The sequence below is a fragment of the Miniopterus natalensis genome, chromosome 5 (assembly GCF_054644295.1).
Source record: "Miniopterus natalensis isolate mMinNat1 chromosome 5, mMinNat1.hap1, whole genome shotgun sequence".
NCBI classification, from domain to species: domain Eukaryota; kingdom Metazoa; phylum Chordata; class Mammalia; order Chiroptera; family Miniopteridae; genus Miniopterus; species Miniopterus natalensis.
Window position 1 is genome coordinate 70907563 of NC_142085.1, and position 21830 is coordinate 70929392.

The window sequence follows — 21830 nt, forward strand, 5'->3', positions numbered from 1 at the left end:
AGGTTGCGGGTTTGATTCCTGATCAGGGCACATACTAGAATCAACCAATGATTGACTAATGAATGTATAAATAAGTGGACAACAAATTGATGTTTCTCTCTCCAAAATCAATTTTTAAAAAGTTAGTGATTGTAATAATATGAACCACAAAGAAGATAAAGGTCTAGGAAGATGTATTTGGAAATAAAAAATTGAAGTATAGTTGGTTAAACTTCCCGAATTCTTTTTTAAATTATTGATTTTTGAGAGCAACCAAGAGAGAAACATCGATTTTTAAAAAAATTTATCTTTATTGTTGAAAGTATTACAGATATCCCATTTTTCCCCCCAATTGACCCCCTCCACCTCATTCCCACCCCCTCCCCAGGCCTTCACCCCATCATTGACTGTGTCCATGGGTTATGCATATAACTTCTTTGGTTAATCTCTTCCCACCCTCCACCCCCCTTCCCTCTTTCCTCTGAAATATGATCGTCTGTTGCATGCATCAATGTCTCTGGATCTATTTAGTTCATCAGATTCTTTTGTTCTTTACCTTCGTCTTAAAGAACACCCTTCAACACTTCCTGTAGTGCTGGTTTGGTGGTGATGAACTCCTTTAGCTTTTCCTTGTCTGAGCAGCTCTTTATCTGACCTTCAGTTCTAAACGATAGCTTTGCTGGGTAGAGCAATCTTGGTTGTAGTTCCCTGTTTTTCATCACTTTGAATACTTCTTGCCACTCCCTTCTGGCCTGCAAGGTTTCTGTTGAGAAATCAGCTGACAGTCGTATGGGTGCTCCCTTGTAGGGAACTAACTGCTTTTCTCTTGCTGCTTTTAAGAGTCTCTCTTTGTCTTTAACCTTTGGCATTTTAATTATGATGTGTCTTGCTGTGGGCCTCTTTGGGTTCCTCTTGTTTGGGACCCTCTGTGCTTCTTGGACTTGAAAGTCTATTTCTTTTCCCAAGTAGGGGAAGTTTTCTGTAATTATTTTTTCAAATAGGTTTTCAATTTTTTGCTCTCTTTCTTCTCTTTCTGGCACCCCAGTAATACAAATGTTGGGCCTCTTGAAGTTGTCCCAGAGGCTCCTTAGACTATCTTCATATTTCTGGATTCTTTTTTCTTTATGCTCTTCTGGTTGTTTTTTGTTTCTTCATGTTCCAAATTGCTGATTTGATTCTCAGTGTCCTCTAGTGTTGATTCCCTGTAAATTATTCATTTCAGTTCATGTAGCTTTCATTTCAAATTGGTGCTTTATTATGTCATCGATTTTCTCAATTATTTTCATCATACTCTTACTAATATCCTTGAGCATCCTTATAACCATTATTCTGAACTCTGTATCTGTTAGCTTGCTTGGATCTATTTCATTTAGTTCCTCTTCTAGAGATTTCTTCTGTTCTTTCCTTTGTGACATGTTTCCTTGCCTCCACATTTTGGCTGCTTCCAGGTGTTTGTTTCTTTGTAGTAGGTAGAGCTGCTATGTGTCCTGGGATTTGTAGAGTGGCTTTGTGTAGTAGGTGCCCTGTAGGGTCCAATGGCTCAGCCTCCCCAGTCACCTGAGCTGGGCCTTCTAGGTGCTCCCCTGTGTGGGCTGTGCGCACTGTCCTGTTGTAGTTGAGCCTTGGTTGCTGTTGGCATCACTGGGAGGAATTGACCCCCAGGCCAATCAGCTATGAGGACAAGCTGCAACTACAGCCAGAGAGCTGCTGTGCTGGAGACACCCCTATGGAGCAGGATTTACTTCAGTGGGGCTTTGGTGTTCACCAAGTGCACCCCTTGAGTGTGTCACTGGTGGATGTGGTAGGGTTGTAATCCAGCGTGGTCGAGTCTGACCACCAGGTGCACTGTCTTGGGGCCTCCCGGGAGGTGCAAAGTCAGCCTCTGCCAGTGCCTTGCCCAGGGTCACCCAGCATGAGCTACACAGCAAACCATAGTTGGCTGCTACTTCTGCTGGGCTTGGAGGTGCCCAGGAGAGGCCAAGCTATGAGCCAGTGCAGCTGCCACTAGTGCCAGGCCTGGGGCCACTTATCAAGCCGTGTGGGGCCCGCTGCTGCTTGTTTGAGAGATTTTAGGAAAGTCCTAAGCATGAGGCTCAAGAGGCCACTTGCACAGAAAAGCCTCTGGAAATGGCCTGGATGAGCTGCAGGTGGGGAGGGGCGGGGCCTCCGGGAATCATGGGGCGGGGCCAAAGGTGAGAGTCAGGTGCTGGCGATTCAAATATGGCGCCTGCCTGCCGGCTGTGTGCGGGGAGGACTCGCCCCAGGAGCCATGGCCTCCGCCAGCCCTTCTGCCTGGGAGGAAGCCGCCCCTCCGCCTCTCGCCCGGATCTCAGGCAGGTTAGTTCCCCCCGAGTGTCCCGGGTCCCTTCAGGCCGCTGCCCGGCGCTGGGCTCAGAGGGAGCGCGTCCGAGTGAGTCCGTCCCGGGCCCTTTAGAGGAGCTGCTGGGGCTCCCGCAGCCTCTTCGACCCTCAGGGACAGTCCCCGCTGGTTTCACAGCCTGGAGTTGTGGGGACGTCTCTTCCCGGCCTGGGGCTGGGGGCCTGCTGTGGGGCTGGGACCCCTCACTTCTCCGGGAAACCCCCACCGCCGAGATTCCCTCCCGGGTTTAACGGGGGGCACCGGGTGTGGGCCCGCGTCCGCGTCTCCGGGATTCAGCCCCGATCCGCCAGCGTCTCCGCCCCTCCTCCCGGTCTCAGTGTTTCTTCAGCTCCCTGGTTGCGGGGTTTCTGTGCAGCCAGGTTTCAGGAGGCTCTGAGTGTTGGTGGTTCTGTATTTTAGTTGTGATTCTGATGTGGTTGCGGGAGGCAGCGGTGGCAGCTGTTACCTACGCCGCCATCTTGGTTCCTCCCACATTTGTGTAACATCGATTTCTTGTTCCACTTATTTATACATTCATTAGTTGATTCTTGTATGTGCCCTGACCGAGTATTGGGATGATGCTCTAACCTACTGAGCTACCCGACCTGGGAAAACTTCGCTAGTTTAAAAAAAAAAAAAGCAGAGCTCTTAATTCCTAGGTCAGTGTCAGTCACCAGCTGTACTGTACAGCCCATGGAAGTAGCCTGGTTCTCCGTTACAACCCCGACAGCACACTGCCTGGCACACAGCAGATGCTCATTTAAACTGAGTAACCAATCAGACAATTTATTCATTTAACAGATTTTACTAATTATTTTTAAAGTCTTTTACAATCTTAATGCCATTTTCCCCCCACATTAACATAAAGTCTCTCAAAATGTAATAAACCCTAGAGAACCAAAATGTACACTGCATTTAAAAAATAAATACTTAAAAATTTTAAGATTATAAAAATTCAAAGAATCACATCATCTGCCAGGTGAGTGACAACCTGGAAAGGCAATTTGTTTTTAAAAACAGAGATTGGAGAATCAATATTTAAACATGAATTTATTAAGTCTATGCATTTCTAGCTATGTTATTTACTTATGTCACTTCCAACTCATTTCATACAATTAACTTCAAGTCCACAGCAAGGCAAAAACTTGCCTTGATTAGAAACATTAGCTTATTTATCCAGAAGTCCATGATAAAAATTTTAAGCCATTTAAAAAGAACATGGAACTGTGTTTACTGCAATGCAATGAAATTTTCTTTACAAAAATCTCTTATCTTAAAGACACACCAAATGAGATTTATGTATAAAAGGATATGCAATAACTATTCTACATGTGTGGTGCCTTTAAAACAATGTATTTGAAGGCTAAATAAGTCAATAATAATAAAATATAAAAACAAAACCAATGGCTAGAATAGGAAAGATTGAGAGTATCTAATAAAAGTCTTTTGATCACAGATACCTTGATATTCCTAGGCTGCTCTAATAAATTGCTAAGGATATGAACAACATGTAGTTTACTTGATCTCTTAGAGACATAAGTATGGACAGGGAGATGGGAGTTATAAGGTGTCAACAGATTCACCACTGGAATCAAAATAGAACAATCTGAACGTCACTGCTTCTACTACATCACTGTGTAGCATGACCACGTTCAGATTTAATAGGTTTGAGTCCACTTTCAAAGACAGGTGTATCTCCATTTCACCACGGCGCACCCTGACTTCACTGAGTTACTGGTAAAGACACTGGCACCTGATTAGACTGAGGTGCTGGAGACCCACTATTTATGGCTTGTGGAGGTACTGTAGCTGGTTCCACCTTGCTAATATGTGTGATGAATCGAAGACGAAGTTTTAAAGCTGGTTTTAAATTACAGATAATCTTCTCTACCTAAAAAATGAAAACACATAAAAAAATATTTTAACAAGAGAACTTTAATTTCCCACCTTTTAAAGAAGTGATTCATATATATGTCCTGAGACAATAAACTAGAGAGTGGAGTGGATGAAAAATTTGTCTACATATTTTTTTGTTTTAACAAAAACAGATAAAATTATTTCTCTCTCACATGAGGAAATCATGTGTTCTCACACACACTCTATATTCTATGTATATAAGCATATATTTACAAAAACATACACCTACCTAGCTAGCCAGTAATACCACTGCCAAAAGCTAGTATACTGGAAATTTTACACACGCAACAGGTGATCATCCTTTTAAAATGCCATCTTCACAGAAACATGAAGCACATTTTGAAGTTCTTTGAATAACGTATATCTATAACATATATCTACAAAGCTAATTTTTTAAGTTCTGATTTATACTTGGAATTAAAACTAAATAATATCAGATCTATCCTTGCTTAAAATACTTTAAAGAAATAAATACGTCAAGCAGTTTCACAGGTTTCTTAGCTTTATCAAATGCCCTTTGACCTTGTGGGGAAAGATCAACCCATTAATAATTTTTCCTTCTGCAATTACCTTGTATCAAAGTGCCTTAGGCCCAAATAGAAAAGATATGTTAAATAAAACATGCCAGTATTGGTTCCCATTCAACTTTCCTTGACAATCCTGCTGAGGCATAAAGAATTCAACACCTCCCCAGCTGCAAGGGAAGAATCCAGTAGACTAGAATTCGTGTTTTTATATCAGTTTACCTCTCTTTGCCATTATAGAAGGAAATAACATTAAAGTATGGAGGGAGGTTATTTAATTTCTCCACCTTCCTGAAACAGCGAGATCGTTTCCTATAGGAAACTCAGTTATGGCTCACGTGGACCTGTCACTTTCAGGCAGTTCTACTAGGAAGAGGCTTTTTATATGTTGAGTCAGAATGTGCCTCCCTTTAACCTTACCAGAGTTTATATGCCCTCTGAAGTCACACAGAAAAGATCTAATACCTAATCCAAATGGCAATGCTTCCAGTAAGTGAGGACATAAACAATTCCCCAGGACTCTTAAAATTCAAGTCAAGGATTCCCAGTTCCTTCAAATTCCCTTCACAAAATTACTCTCTGGACTCTGCTGACTTCAGTCTGCTAGTATGCTGCAATTTATCTAATTTTCCCACATTGTACCCTAATCACCGTGGGGAAATGCAGGACCTCCTTCACTCATAACACAACACCTATCTAGTCTTTTCAGTAGCCATACTATACTGTTTCTTCCTAATGAGAATACTGTTAAGTAACTCCCCTAGGTCTTTTTCAGATGTTCTGCTGCAAATATCAAGGGGAAAATGTGAGAAATTATAACTTATTTACTTTTACTTTAATACTATATTCAGAATAATATGCTCATGTAGCCTAAGAGGGCCTGATATCAACCTTTTCCCCTCAAAGGGAAAAAAAAATTAACAAAACCACTCACTTAAATAAAAAAGTCTATCACCATATGTTTAAGTTTTCTAAACTAAGTATCATTAAAAATAATTAAAGTTAACTTACTTGCTCTTTTACGCTGTCACCAGTAAACATGTACTTCATATGGTACAGGAAGTCACAGATGGGATCCATGTAATTTAAGTGGGTGCTACACTGGTCTACATTCAGCAACATGTCATAAAATGCCACACCAATCTAGTTAATGAATAATATAAAATTATTTAAATGTCAGAAATGGTTCAATGATTCAGCACGTTGCAGCTGGATTCCATTCCAAGACTAACACAGAAGGTAACGTGTGCTTAGAACACATTGATCACACAAACTTCTGGGCGCCTGGGAGATATGGCATGGTCTGCATTAGGATGGACTCAATAGTGCTATAAAATGCACCCAACAGGGCTTAAATGCAATTTCTCTTTACAGCTTGGTAATTTCTCTTAAAATGAAGAAACCAACGATCCCCTTTCAGGAAACCATTTCTCAATTTCTGGGATAATCGCAATCTGGGGGATCCTTTAGATCATACTTCTTAGTTCTATTTGGTGGCTCATACATTGAGGTTCTCTTCCTGGCTCATTTTCTTTTCTCTGCACTCTTGTTATAGGCGATTTTCATCCATTCTCATGATTTTAATTAATTCCTCTGTACTACAGTGCAGGTTCTCAAATGCATTTCTCCATCCTTAATTTTCTTCTTGACCTTGATGATGGTTATTTCCCGCTGCATCTCCAATTCAAGACATTCTACACTAAATTCACCATAGGTATACTAAGTCATGAGTACACTAAGTCTTCCAAAACCACTCTCTGATCCCACTAAGCTGACTTCACTACTAATGACTATGATATGAAGTTTGAAAAACACTGAGAAAAAACCTAAATAGATATTTTAGAATTTAATTTTATTACAGAAAACCCAGGTTATATTTTACCTCTATCATACACCGAGTTCTCTCTTGCTGAAATCTTTGTAAAAATGGTCCCACAAGATGGTACACATAAAGCAACTGGAATTCAGTCTTCACTATAGGAAGAAGTACTTCAGTGAGAAACCTAAAATTTGAAAATAAAAATTTCTTATGACTTGAAATCAGTTGAATTTTGTTAATATAGTCTACCCAGTATTTGTAAAACTTGTAATACTTTTTAAAAAATTTCTTTGACAGAGGCATATAACCAATCTAATATAAATGCCATTTTCAAGAAAGTTGAATCTAATTAACACCAATTTTATAGCTAAGATAAATAATCAGAAAATAGGCTAATATCAGTTATTCTGTTCAAAAGGCAACTTTTGGAATACATTCTGGAAAAAGCCTCCTTAAAATGTAACAGAAAACTAGATACCAAATTATTACTTCAACATATAAATTAATTCTGAAATAAAAGAGGCTTTCTGATTCTCTAGAAATTCTACTTAACTCTTACTTTGCAAGTTGTTCTACTGAATGAGATATATACCTTATATGTAAATTAGGTTAAAAAACAAAACAAGAACAAGATGAAAAAAGTCAAATTTCTTTAAGAAGTCATAATACCTACTTGGGAATGAGAGAAAGCTGCCCAATGCTAGAATGGTGCCACACAGCATGTGCTAGAGCTAATGTATAGCTACAGCTCATCTCGGAGTAGGACTGATGGCAAGCAGTGAAATCGAAGAGGCGGAATGGGTAGCCAACCCACTCTGTTTCAGATGTCAAGCTGGGACTGCTGATAACACTCACAATTTGATCATGAAGGACAATCCAATATGGCTCCTTTAAAACCAGAGGAAAGCCTGATGAAAAATATCCGTCATCCAGTGTTCCACCCATATTCATTATCACCGGCCCACGCCTAAAAAAATAGCACTTTCTCATTCTTTAATGTTTTCTACTTATCCAGCTTGTCTTTGTGTAATGGAGATTTTAAAATAAAAACCTGGTGGCTTCAGAATAAGCCAATACAACCTGGAGAAAAATGCTTGTGAGTTAGAGGGCTCCATACACGCATCTGTCCTGTTCATTTAGTGCCTGATACTTACTACAGAGTAAATCTACTTTAATAATATTTACCATACAGACAATACTATACACACGTGTAACTCAGAAATCAATATATATATTTTGGAGCTGTGTAAGGAAAAGGTGATTCATAGAGGCGCATAATCAAAGAAGTCTGCAGAGTACAGGGTTAAGACAATATTATTGACACTCAAACATAGCACAACAGATAACTATGTGGTGCTGACTAGACACAGGTGGGGGTCACAGAAGGGCGCCTTCACATGAGTGGAGAAGCCAGGGCAGGGTCCCTGAAGAAGCAGGCTCCACACTGGCAAGGAGTGAGGAGCTTTAGAGGAGCTGACAGAAGGAAGGAGGGTTCTGGCATAATGTCTTATTCTCCAACGTATCAGAGGCACCTGACACATGTCTCAGTGAGCATTATTTTTTTTTATTTATTTTTCTGTTAATCCTTATCTGAGGATATTTCTTCCACTGATTTTTAGAGAGAGTGGAAGGGAGGGAGGGAGGGAGGGGCAGAGAGAGAGAGAGATTGATGTGAGAGAGACACATTGATTGGTTGCCTCTTGCACTCACCCAGACTGGGGCCAGAGATCAAATTGCAACCTAGGTAAGTGCCCTTGACCAGAAATTGAACCCAGGACCCTTTGGTCGAAGGCCGACGCTCTAACCACTCGGTCACACTGGCCTAGGCTCAACGAGCATTACTTGCATGAGAAAAGGATCTAGATGTATAATATGCTAAGTGGTCAAAACTAGATCAGACTTTAATATAAAAACTAAGGTTGGATGGGTAAGGTGGGACAAATGAATGTAGGGACCCAAAATTAGGTAGATTTCATTAGATTTGATGCAGAATGCAAACAAATAGTCACTGTAGATTTTTGAAGCAATAATAATATGAAAACTTTAAAAATATGAAACACTTCACTAACTGCATGATGTCCTTGTATGAAGGCACTCTATTCTTGCTGCCGACAGGGAACAGCTGCATTCCATTACTGTGTACAAATCACAATTTAACTCACGGGTAGGGCAGTGATGATCAATCCAATTGCGTTCATCCATGCTGTAATGTTCTCTCTCGGCACTAAAGGCTGACTACAAGTGAGAAAAAAGAACAAAAATATGGAATTATAAAAACATTTTATATGGTTGACAGTGGATCTTATTTTGAGAACATAATTCAGGGGCTGACAACTAACCTACTCCAATAAAACTAAAATAGATTTTTTATTGAGTAAAAATTTAATATACAGGAACAAAAGCAAAATAAGGCTTTTGTTTTGGGTTGTTTCCTTTAACAAATAGGCTGAAATACTATTTCCATTTATTTATACTTCTTCTCTAATCATTATCCGCTACTTTACGTTGGTCCTTAAGAAAGGACTCTTGAAAGACTGCCTTTACTGAGAAGTTAACATTATTCCTAAATTATATGCCAAGCAGCTAATGGAGAATATAAGTGGGAACAAACCCAGGTCTTCTGACACTGTCCAGGACTCATTCCACTACCCATATATCATAAGGACAAGATCTGGAACCAAAAGACAGTTACTATCCACTGTAAAGACAACAGGGTTGTCTAACAGCACCAAATAAAATATTCTCTTTACAAATAAACAAGGCATCTTACTGCATACAACAGGATACATACCTTTTCAGCACGACATTTAGAAGAGCATTTCCAACTTCTTTGCCTGAGACAGCTAAGGCCATGAGCTCCACACAGGTAACATGCAGTGCATGGGCAGCTGGGTTGGGAAACTCATTGAATCTCCAGTCACAGTTTGGAAATGGACCAGGAGATTTGCCAGCCATCGGTGCAAATGATTAAAGCAATAACTATTTGATTATTTTGAGATTAATGGCTCACATTTGTGTAGTGCTTTACAGCTTTCAAAATGTTTCACAAGCAAATATCTCATTTGATTATCAATTTATCTAATTATGAGCCCCCAAGAAGTGATTTATCTGAGAGATCAGAAGGTAAATAATACAAACCAAATACAAGTAAGCTTGACATGACAAATGTACTGATTGAAACCATGTGATCAACCATAAGGTATAAATGGTTTGTCTCATCTAGGTGGGCTCCTATCACTGTGATGTGACAGTTACCTATGCAACCAAAGCATTACTATAACTACCAATCTATTTCTTTTAACAGTTATAGGGCAGTTAATAAGAAAGTTACTTTATAATATGTAATTCTTTTACTTCGCAAAATAAATTTCTTTGTGTAGGAAGATAAATCATGCCCATTTACATTGCTCTATCTAGTAAATAGTGGCATGGTGCACGGGCATATTAAGTATAGTGCTGATAACTTACAACATAAAATAAAAATGAAGAAATAAAAATACCACATAGCAGCTCTTTTACTAAAAAAGAGAAAATAAGTTACATTATTATCTATTAACATCTTTTAAAATTTCAGTGATTTAAAGCAACAAAATTCTGTGCTCTCTCCAGTAGCAAACAGATGCATGTACTACAATACATAGGACATTTACTTAGAAATAGGATTGTTTTCTTTGAAACAAATCTTAAAAGCCTGTTTTTTAATATAAATTTTAATGGAATGAATTTCTGCCTCTCTGTCATGATGCTGTGAATTTAAGATTTCAAAACCTTTACAGAAGTAAAAGTAGAAATGATCTTTAAGAAATTTGAAGTCTTAGCATATATAAAAATATTATCTTGAAAACACAACACAGTTCATGTTCTCACAAACCATACATACACTTATTTCTAAAGAGTCTGGAAAACCACAGTAAAAAGGATATTATCTACTAGCCTGCCAATCAATCTGCAATAGTAGGAGTCGTCTGGGACCCAAGGATTGTCCTCTCGCGCATTCATAGCACACTTCAGGTAAGTGTCACTTAGACACCAGCCCTGGGGTCTATTATCCTTGAGTGAACCAATGATCGCGTGCACGAGTTTTCGTTTGAGAAATGCGCGCTCTCTCAGGTGCATTTCATAATAGTGCAGAGTATTATACAAATAAGTCACTGGACGATCTGCCAAGAAGAAAACAAATCACCACAATGCTTACCTGGTTACTGACAACTGTGAAAAACTAATCCTCCATTTTCAAGATTACCAAAAACAGCTCAGAAGATTATGAAGCCATTTCATATGCTGGGTAATTGCGGACAATGAATATTTTAATTTTAGAACAAGGCAGAAGGCTTCCAATAATATACACATTTTGTTTAGGATATTCATCATTCATTACACTTGGAGGTAGTGATTTCACTTCTGGAAGTTGATTCTGCAAAAATGACACCTGTGCAAGGACATTCCTTGCTAGAGGACAGGGATGGGGCATTTTACTGCATACCCTTCTGCACCATGTGCGAATATCACCTAATCCAAATGGAAAATGCCTTTAAAATGAATGCTCACTGAACTTCATACCTATTCTGTATGCTAAACGACAATTCAAGCTTCTGCATTGGAAGAAAACATCTTAGATCAAAGTCTAAAAAGAACTGCCTCCCAGATAAATATACTTTGTCCCCACAGTGGGTGCTCTGGGACTTCCACACTTCTGTTACTGACTCTGCCATTTTCCAGTACCAGGTTTAAAACTTTAGAGTTGTTTTTAATTTTTCTTTTACTATTCTTTCCACAACCAGCCAACCCAGTCCTATTCTTTCTTCCTTGACTATCTGTTCCCTCCTTCCTAATGTCCAGTGCCATCATACTTGTTTACACACTATTCATACATCTGAACTTTCTGACATAAGTCGTTGAAATGGCTTACTCCTTCCAGGACATGCTGCCAACTACAACTGGATTTATCTAAAATAAATGTTTTCCATTTAGGCTTTCTATGTCATTATCTTAATAGCTTCTAATTGATTCTTGACTACTTGCAAGTTATAAACTCAAAATTCAGGCAGGCATTTAAGGTGCTCTGTCAGGCACAATATATGAAATTTTAACTTAGCCCAATGAGGCAGCTGTTTTCAAAATGTCTTGTTTTTAATACCTTCTTGATTTCTCCAAAACGTTCTTTCTGCCTAGTATGTTTTTCTCTCTTTTCTGTTTATACAAATCACATACACCACGGCTGATATTCTATCCATCCAAGAAGCCTGTCAAGATCCAATTCATTCACAGTAACATCAGTCTGTTGTGAACACATACTTTTCTCCCTCTATACTTATTTGACAATTAATCACACACTATGTAAAATAAGGCATCTCTTGCATATCACTTTTCTTTTTTGCTATTTAATACATTTGCTGATTGCCTATTCATATTTTTATGTCACCTATTTTACACTTCCTGGTATCAATGCACGGCACTTACCCTCAAAACACTTTCATTGAAAAAAAATTAAAACATTATTAAAAATTAAAACATTAAAAATTAGAACAGCTATTACCCATATGGTCATGCCTAGCCTACTTTTGTTTATAGAGCTATTAGATGTGATTAAGATTTGAAAAAGCTCACCATGAAATTTATATAACCCTCCTAGGTGATCTAGTAGAGTCTCCAGTGATTTGGATACTGGAAGCAACTCTAAAAATCTGTGGATTACTATATCAAATACTGGCAGGAATCGGAGACACACATTTCCAAAATAGATGGGCAGATAGGGGGACTGGATCTGCACAGGAGGATCCACCTGCTCCGCCAGGCCCTCAAAGTACAGTTTTTCTGGATATTTCTGTGGAAGTGAGGAAATGGTAAATGTTTAGGGCATCTTTTTTATTCTCTTAAAAAACAGCTAAATAAACTTGCCATTTAAAAAATATGAAATCACATTTGCTCGTACAATGCAATGCAAACTAGAGTCATTTACTTGGTAAAAATCTCTTATCCCAAAGAGATACCAAAATAGATTATTCATAAAAGGGTTTATAATGACTCTTCATGTTGTACTTTAAGTACCCATGTCTATGAAAACTATAATTTTAATTTATTCATAACTTTAGAGATATTCTAGAACCTTGAAGAAGTTTAGAGACCAGAGAGAAAACAGTAGAACCACAGAGAAAACAGCCAAATCAATAGCAAAATATCTAAGTATGGCTTAAAAAGGATTAATTAAAGCACTAGTTTGAATTAGTACCTTGTGATAATTCATGTGCTTGGTGTGCCAGTCGTTCTGTAGCCAGTGCTCTGGGGAATTTTCCTTCACAAAGTCACTTACTCGGTTTCTAAAGTCATTTGGTTTGAGTAACAGCAACTGAATTATGAAATAACAAACCTGGGCTTCATTTCCTTCATGACTACGCATGGCCTTTGGAGAACAGAAAAAGTATATGAAAATGCCTAACTAGCACAAAGCATGGCTCTGCTGCTTGAAAGTCTAAACTGGAATAAGTAAAATCTTGCTATAACTCTATTTTATCCTTTTATTTTATTGATTGATAGATTTACATTATTTCCCCTAGTAGATTGTAACCATCTTTTTTTCCCTCTTTTTTTAAACACTTCTTTTGCCTGGCCGGCGTGGCTAAGTGGCTGAGCATCAACCTATGGTCCAGGAGACTGAGGTTTGATTTCCCCATCAGGACACTTGCCCGGGTTGCAGGCTCGATCCCCAGTGAAGGGCAGTCGATCAATGACTCTCATCACTGATGTTTCTCTCTCTCTCTCTCTCTCCCTCTCCCTTCTTCTCTCTGAAATCAATAAGATATATTAAAAAAATAATAAAATGAAATAAAATACAAAATGCTTCTTTTTTAAAAAATATGTTTTCATTGATTTTAGAGAGAGAGGAAGGGAGAGGAATAGACAGAAACATCAATGATGAGAGAGAAACATCACATCAATTGGCTGCCTCCTGCATGCCCCCTACTGGGGATTAAGCCCACAACCCAGGCATGTGCCCTGACGGGGAATTAAACCAGTGACCTCTTGGTTCATGGGTTGATGCTCAACCACTGAGCAACACCACCTGGCTGGGCAAATAAAGCTTCTTTTATTAAAAAAATTATTTATTAATTTGAGAAAGAGAGATAAACATCCATTTGTTGTTCCACTTATTTATGCATTCATTGGTTGATTCTTGCCCTGACTAGGGATCGAACCCATAACCTGGGCATATTGGGAAGATGCTCTAACCAACTGAGCTACCTGGCCAGGGCTAGACTATAACCATCTTTATATCTATGCTTCACAGCTAAGAGGTTAATGTTAATAAACTAAGCGACCCCAAATATCACCAGTATAGTACATGTATTTTAAAAAAACGTAGTATTGTCCATCCTGATTCATTGTCTTTCTCTTAAATTTTTACTTGAAACAGAATCAAAGTCAAGAGAAAACATCATTTCGGGAATATTGGGTAGCTATGAGAAACATTCAGTTCTGACTGTACTACCAAATTATACAGAAATGTTTGTTGGCGCTCTGCAAAGAAATGCAGTGAGAGACTTGCAAGTCAACTGTGTCTAACTGCTTCTACTTTTAGAGCACCACAAGGCCAGGATCATGTCTGTCTTATTTACTCTATACCTTCTGTGCAGAAAACAGTAGGTACTCAACACATACTTATTGAATGAATGAGTAAAGAAAGTGGGAAATCACTAGTTCCTTAAGGAAGTGATAGCTATGCTTGATTATAGTATAAACTTATTAAACCCTTTGAAGCAATACAGAGTAGATCACAATCACACACCTTGATCCAAAAGAGAACAGACAGCTTAGAAACTTAAGTAAGCATATTCTTACCAGGCAGAGAATTAATCTGTCCAATGTTACAATGTTGTACTTCCATACCATGTCATTAAGAATTTCAATGCATTTGTTGAGTTGCTGACCCCCAGCTGATGTAGAGAACTCATATACCAGGAAATCTGCAAATGTTCTCACATGGGCTACCAAGGCCCTGGCTCCAATTCTTTCTAATACTCTGGAAAGCAGAGTAAAAAAAAAATTATATTGCTGTATGGTATAACTGGTTGCCAAATGGAATGCAGATCTAGGTTCTGGGCTTACCTATAGCCAATCTGATTAATATGATCTGTTTCCAAGAGCATTTTCCAGAGAAGACAAAGGAAGAGAGGAGAGCTTTGATTAGAAAAGTGAGCAATGATGTTATTTTCATTGCTCATTGACTTCCACTTCCTATACTCCTCCTCCACATTTTTTTTCAGATTAAAACGGCTTTCCTGAGGCACATTATTTTGTTTGAAGAATGCCTAAAAAGAAGATCAGAAGTATATTTCAATGGTTATAGTAAAAAGAGCACTGGCTATAGAGTCAAGAAACCAGTTCTAGACTTGACTCTGACACTAATAAACTGTCCGTGCCTCGAGCAACTCAAGGCCTGAATTTCTGTATTGGGAAAATATAGAGGCTTGAATTAGATTATCGCTAAGATTCCTTTCTTAGATATTCTAAACAGAAATTCCAAGCAATTGTGAATTCAAAATTCCTTCAATCATCTGTTGATACTTCCGTTCACCTTTGGAAAAAAATGAAACAAAAATTTATGTGCCCTTTGGTTACATATTTTCGTATCTCTATAAGGAAAATCCATTACACTAGCCCAATGGTTCTCTGAGTAGGGCCCCCAGACCATTAGTATCAGCAGCAATCTGTATCTAAACAAGCATTCCAGAAGATTCTGGCAAGTTTGAGAACCACTGCTCTAGCCCTGTTAGAAGTTATAGAAAACAGATGTTCATTATGCCTAAGATTTTTTCTGAAAAGTAGAAGATAGATGAGGTTTTCTTTCTCTATACTATAAAAACCAAGTTTTTCTCTCTGTGTGATTTTTTTTAAACTCAAGTTAGCATATGTGTATTCCGTGAAGCTCCATTAAATTACATTTCTCTCCGTTTCAGTTCTATGAGAGAGAGAAAGAATTTTTCAGGTAATGTGTTAATTCTCATGAGAATTAACTAATAAGATGAAACCACAATAATCAAAATTTTAGAAACATACAGTCCTAGACTAGGACAAGGCACAACTAAAGATTTTGGAATGGCAATGATTTAAAAAATAATAATAAAAGCTAACTTTCTTTGGCTGTCACCATAACTAACTCAATAGAATAACATTGTAAATGGGGAAAATTATTTCATACATATTCAATATGTAATTCAAGACCAAATTACCTGTAGTGGGCCTGGAAAACAGCTAAGAGTATGTGAAGCCCAATTATGAGGAGTAAAACTCATGATGGTCTGTAGTATATCTTTACACCAAGTTCCCTGAATAGAGTCAGAGCCTGTAAAAAAATCTAAACATAAACAAACAGATGTAATCCAGATATAAATGATCATATCTGCAATTCATACAGAGATCCTAGAGAAAGTCATGAACAATTATGTACACTCAGAGAATTTCACTGCAGTGCATTTATTGCATAACTAGTAATATTCAGCTTAGGACCTAAATTTGAAAATATGAACATAATGAGTGAAAAGAACACCAAAGACAGCTACAGAGCACCAATGATATAATTGTTGTATAGGTCTATCATGATTGTTCATTTAGTTTGCTCTGACAATGAGGTATTAGCACAAGAGACTAGAATTAAGAAAGTAAATATCTTTTCTGGTGGTTGAAACAGCTGTAGACTACAAATATCTCCCTAAATCAAAGAGATTTATTTATGTAAAATACGATAGTTCACACAAATGTATTTCAGGTTACTAAATTCAACAACTACTTTTTTAAAACAGCAGTTCTCAAAGTGTGGTCTGTAGATTCTGTGGACCCCAATACAGTGGTTCAGGAAAGGCCTTCCCAATAAAGGTAACAACAGAGGCCTGAAGGAGGCAAGGGAATGAGCAATACAGGGTGTGGCAAAAGTAGGTTTACAGTTTTAAGTAGGAGAAACAGTTTATTCTTATATTATTTATTAATTTTTGTATTTCCCATATGAACAACTGTAAACCTGCTTTTGCCCCATCCTGTATAAATATGTTTTAAGTGCTCGATCTGTACTTGGCTCACTCTACTCCAGCCAAATTAGCCTTTTCTCTGAACCAGTGTTCTTGCTCTCCTCTGGGTCTTGATACGGGTTCCTTCTACCTGAAATGTCCCACCCCCCCCATCCCCTCAATTATTTTTTTAAGAGTATAAAGTGGTCCTGAGACCAAAAAGCTCAAGAACCACTACTGAAAAAAGGCTGAAAACTGATGCTCAACCTGATTAAAATGAGAGTACGCAGAAGAACCTATATTAATGACTGAAATAGTGAAGCTATCAAAACAATTGTTTTCTCTTGAGCAAATGAAAAGCATTTTTCAGTATGTCATCTCCTTCACAATAGGTAGAGGCCCAATACACTCTCATTCCACTGTTTTGTTAGTGGTGGTGGAGTCACTGTACCTGTCACGTGAGTTGCTCTAGCTAACGTCAATATCAAGGCTCGGTTCAGTTCTTCAGATTCTGCAGAGAGCACTGTTTTGGGATCACTAAGGAAGCGTGTGAACTGTGGCTGTACCTCCGAGCTTCCTAAGGCTGTTATAAGCCTAAGTGCAGTGCTCTCAACACTGAAAGGTAAGAGAACAAAAAGAAACATGAACAAGTTAACTTGCATATAAATTTCAGAATTATGGAATTAAATCTAATTCTAGGTCAACTAAAATGGAAACACATGCAAATTATGACTTTACCTTCTTTGATTGGGGGAAAAACTCTTTTTTGACATGAGCTTTGCTTAATTTGTTTTAAAAACTAGAAGTGGCAAATTTTATAGTGAAAACCACCTGATATGTTTGTATATTTGCAGAATACAGCTTGTAGCCCACAGGACTAAAAAATTTCACCTGGATAAACGGCACTTCAAAAATTACATTCTTTTTATTTGCACTATATCTTCACTTAGAGCAAAATCAAAATTACATGATTCATACTTTAACCATAACCTGAAGTATATTTAAATCCAGTATCCTAAAGGGCTAAGCTAGAACATAATGTCAAAGGCCTTGGAATTTATTCTCAGCCCAAAGATCCTAAGGCAAGGACTCAACTATCTTAATAATTAAAATGCTGGACTCTGGGAGAACACATTCGCCAATGATACATCTGACAAGGAGCTAATATTCAAAATTTATAAAGAACTTATTAAATTCAATACCAAAAAAACCAATCCAATTAAAAAATAGACAAAGGACCTGAACAGACACTTCTCCAAAGAAAATATACAGATGGCCAATAGGCATATGAAAAGATGCTCAATGTCACTAATCAGAGAAATGCAAATTAAAACCACAAAAAGACATCACCTCACATGTGTCAGAATGGCTATCATCAATAAATCAACAAATAAGTGTTGGAGAGGATGTGGACAAAAGGGAACCCTCATGCACTGTTGGTAGGAATGAAGATTGTTGCAGCCACTGTAGAAAGCAGTATCAAGTCATCGCAAAAAATTAAAAATGGAACTGCCTTATGACCCAGTGAGTCCACTTCTGGGAATATATCCGTAGAAACCTGAAACACTAATTCTATGTTCATTGCAGTCTTATTTATAATAGCCAAGATTTGGAAGCAGCCCATGTCCAACAGTAGATAAGTGGCTAAAAGAGCTGTGGTACATTTACATAATGGAATACTACTCTGTCATAAAAAAGAAAGAAATCTTACCCTTTGGGATAGCATGAATGGACCTGTAGAACATTACGCTAAGTGAAATAAGCCACTCAGAGAAAGACAAGTACCATATGATTTCACTCACATGTGGAATCTAATGAACAAAATAAACTAACAAACAAAACAGAAATAGACTCATAGATAGAGAATAGACTGACAGCTGTCAGAGGAGAGGGAATTTGCAGGGCTGGGTAAAAAAAAGGTGAAGGGATTAAGCAAAAACAAACAAAAGAACTCACAGACACACACAACAGCATGGTGATTACCAGAGGGAAAGGGCCAATAGGTAGGAGAGAGTAAAAGAGGGGTTAAATGGTGAAGGAAGGAGACTTGACTTCAGGTGGTGAACACACAATACAACATAGAGATGACGTATTATACAATTGTATACCTAAAACCTATATAATTTTATAAACCAATGTCACCCCAATAAATTCAATAAAAAATAAAAAAATTAGAAAGCTGGACTCCATTCTATACTGGAAATAATATAACTCCAGAGCAGAGGAATTTTATGACAAATGAATAAAAATATTATAAGGCAAAGTTTAAGTTCCCATCTCCAAAATCTTAAAGAAAGATAATCTACAATGAGCTCACCAGAGATGGAGCTGGTTCTGGTTTGTCTGTGCAACTGCAGCCAAGGTATGAAGATGACTCAAGAGCTGAACTCTGTAATGAGGCTGAATGTGATGCATCCGGTAGCTGAACATCTCAAGAAGAGTGTGTAAGATCCCCCAGGCATGAGACTTGAAAACAGTGGGCAAAAGCTGACCTTAAGAAATAAGAGAATTTAAGACACCAATCAGTAAAAGCTGTGTATTAAAAGGTATTTACCTCAGCTGGGCGTGGCTCAGCTATTGAGCGTCGACCTAGGATCCAGGTGATCGGGGTTTGATTACTGGTCAGGGCATGTGCCCCGGTTGTGGGCTTGATCAATGACTCTCTCATCATTGGTGTTTCTATCTCTCTCTCTCCCTCTCCTTTCCTCTCTCTGAAATCAATAAAGATATATTTAAAAAAAAAAAAAAAAAGGTATTTAAAGAAAAGTCACGCTGAGTAAAATCTATGTAAAGATTTGATTGTGAACACACACAAAGAGGCATACATAAGTGCACATAGTTTCCAAATTTTCTCTATGATTTCAACTTTATTTATAAGGGAAAAAAATCCAGATCATAGTTTTAACACCAAGTTTGCACCCCCCCCCCCCCCCCGGAATTTGACAACTGATACTCAAGTTCATCTGGAAAAATAAGAGACAAGATATGAAAAAAAATTATTCTAACCTTCCTCACTTCTCAGTTATTTTTAAAATTATTTTTACGAAGTTAAGGTTCTCAATGTTTTGAAGCAAGAGGATTACTTTTTAACACACAAATTGTATCACACATGCTCTTATTCCCTCCTCCCTCCCAAGAAAGTTTTATTCAGATTTCAATTCTGATAAGAAGAGTAACTAAGGTTAAAATTAAAATTATGTTATTGGGGAAAAGTTAGAATTACCATGAGTCAGAAAAACACTTCCATATTAGAAAGTATTTATTATTCAGAACGGCATAATAACTAACAGACATAATAAGCTGTCTTCTGCAATACAGGAAAATGCCTTCCATATTGCCAGTCAGATTTAGTACTCATTGCTTCTCCAGGAACAAACTAGCAAAAGAGGCAAATAGGACCATGATTCTTGCATGAAGACAATGACCATGTCCCGCTCACCGCATCCCAAGCACCTAGTACAATACCCTTTTCTTACCATAACTTTACATGGAAATGCAATTCATTTACATGGAAATGCAATTCACTCCCCTGACCTTATCCCCTCTTTTTTATTTTTCTCTATACTTATCACCTGATATACTTCAATTTTATTTATTTACTTTTTTGTCTGACTCCCTCATTAGCAGGTCATCTCTATGATGGCAGTGACGCTGCTGTATCCCCAGCACTTAGAAGACTACTTGTTCAATTAATGAATGGGTTAATGGTTATAAACACTAGAAGGTCCTGGCTTACTGATAAATCCTTTGATGCCCAAAGACTCTATTTCCATATAGACCAATAACCGACTGTAAGTTTCCACCAGGGCTGGAGCCAAGGCAACACTGGACTTTGCATGAGCAAGTTTTATCACTCTGGTAGCAATGCTGTGGATAAGGCTGAGGAGAAACAAAAGGAAAGAAAATAAAAATCCATATTTTGACATAAATACGAGAGTTATCTATTGATAGGGAACTTGATTTAAATCTGAACTTAAATATATAAACTGAATCAGTCCCACTTTAATCACTTAAGTTGTGCAGGACACTTGGTAGTGATGTGCTGCACAACCTGAGACTAATTCTGGTTCCCATAGTGCTTCCAATGTGTATCAGGAACCCTCTGCTCGTGGAAAAGCAGGATTTGGGTACAACTCATAACAACAAGTTTAAATGGTTTCAGTATGTTTTTCTTTAAAATATGTAACTAAAACCATTTGAAAAATTTAACTTTTGTTACAGAATTACTTAATAAATCACAGCTAAGACCCAAATGTTAGGTTCCAACAGGGTTTCTCTCAACTCTGTCATGTGTGCTGCTAAAGTACATGTGTAATTCTATCACAATGTTCACCCTCTGAAAAAGAGCACGGCTTTTCCAGAACTGAAGCCCCACTTAAAGGCCCACATATGAATTCTCTTTGACTTACAGGGTATTTGAAGTTTGAGCCAATACTTAAGAGCTGAAAGACTAGAAATAAAAATGTGAATTTCTAGCCCCTCTCAAAACTATTTACAAGAGCTAGCCATACTAGTCTGCATTCTTACATTAGAGAAATTAGCTAACGTGGCAGCACCCTGAGATGAGCCCTGCATGCTCTGGTCAGCTTCAGTTCCCTCCGTACTCCCATGCTTCCATGTGCATAATATCTGGCTCTCCTTCACTCAGTACCAGGAGTCACTAATTTACATATCAGCTTGGCTCTTAGGGACACTTGAGGTTCTAGAACCACACAATAGAATCTGTCTGTCTTTTAGAAACCATGATGTCAATTCTAAAAGTGCCCCTATTTGTAATCAATACTGTTAAGGTATTGCAATTTTTGCATCCCTGGACTCAGCAATTCTATCTCCGGCAAGTTTATTTAATGACAATATAATTATGTATAAGTACAAAGACAGCCATAAAGACAGTCTCCATAGCCATCTTTATAAACTAAGATATTGCAAGTAACCTCAATGCCCAACAATATGGCACTGGCTAAATAATCATTTATAGCCAGTCCTGGGTGGGTAGAGCATCGTCCCGCTATGCCAAGGTTGCAGGTTCGATCCCTAGTCAGGGCATATACAAAAATCAACCAAGGAATGCATAAATAAATAAAAACAACAGATTGATGTTTTTTTCTCTCTTTCCCCCATCCTCCTTCCTCTCTCTCTAAAATCAATCAGTAAATAAAAATTTTTAAAAAGTCATTTACAGACACAACATTTCTTTGTAGTAATTAAAACATATTTTTGAAGAACACTAAACC

The 21830-nt window shown here is 37.9% G+C and overlaps 1 protein-coding gene across 2 annotated transcripts in view; it reads right to left on the minus strand.

Moving 5' to 3' along the window:
* Positions 1-3104: 3104 nt before the first annotated feature.
* MED23 (mediator complex subunit 23) overlaps positions 3105-21830 on the minus strand; it is a 40689-nt gene continuing 21963 nt past the window's right edge. For both annotated transcript variants that reach the window (XM_087817625.1, XM_087817626.1), the window contains 15 exons: positions 20333-20475; positions 18914-19088; positions 17048-17211; positions 15826-15950; positions 14702-14904; positions 14435-14615; positions 12828-12998; positions 12206-12422; positions 10522-10758; positions 9390-9555; positions 8761-8833; positions 7272-7486; positions 6662-6782; positions 5791-5922; positions 3105-4229 (listed from right to left, as the gene is read on the minus strand). In XM_087817625.1, the coding sequence (XP_087673751.1) occupies positions 4062-4229; positions 5791-5922; positions 6662-6782; positions 7272-7486; positions 8761-8833; positions 9390-9555; positions 10522-10758; positions 12206-12422; positions 12828-12998; positions 14435-14615; positions 14702-14904; positions 15826-15950; positions 17048-17211; positions 18914-19088; positions 20333-20475 (2491 nt within the window). In that variant the 3' untranslated portion in view covers positions 3105-4061. The remainder of the gene's footprint in view (positions 4230-5790; positions 5923-6661; positions 6783-7271; positions 7487-8760; positions 8834-9389; positions 9556-10521; positions 10759-12205; positions 12423-12827; positions 12999-14434; positions 14616-14701; positions 14905-15825; positions 15951-17047; positions 17212-18913; positions 19089-20332; positions 20476-21830) is intronic.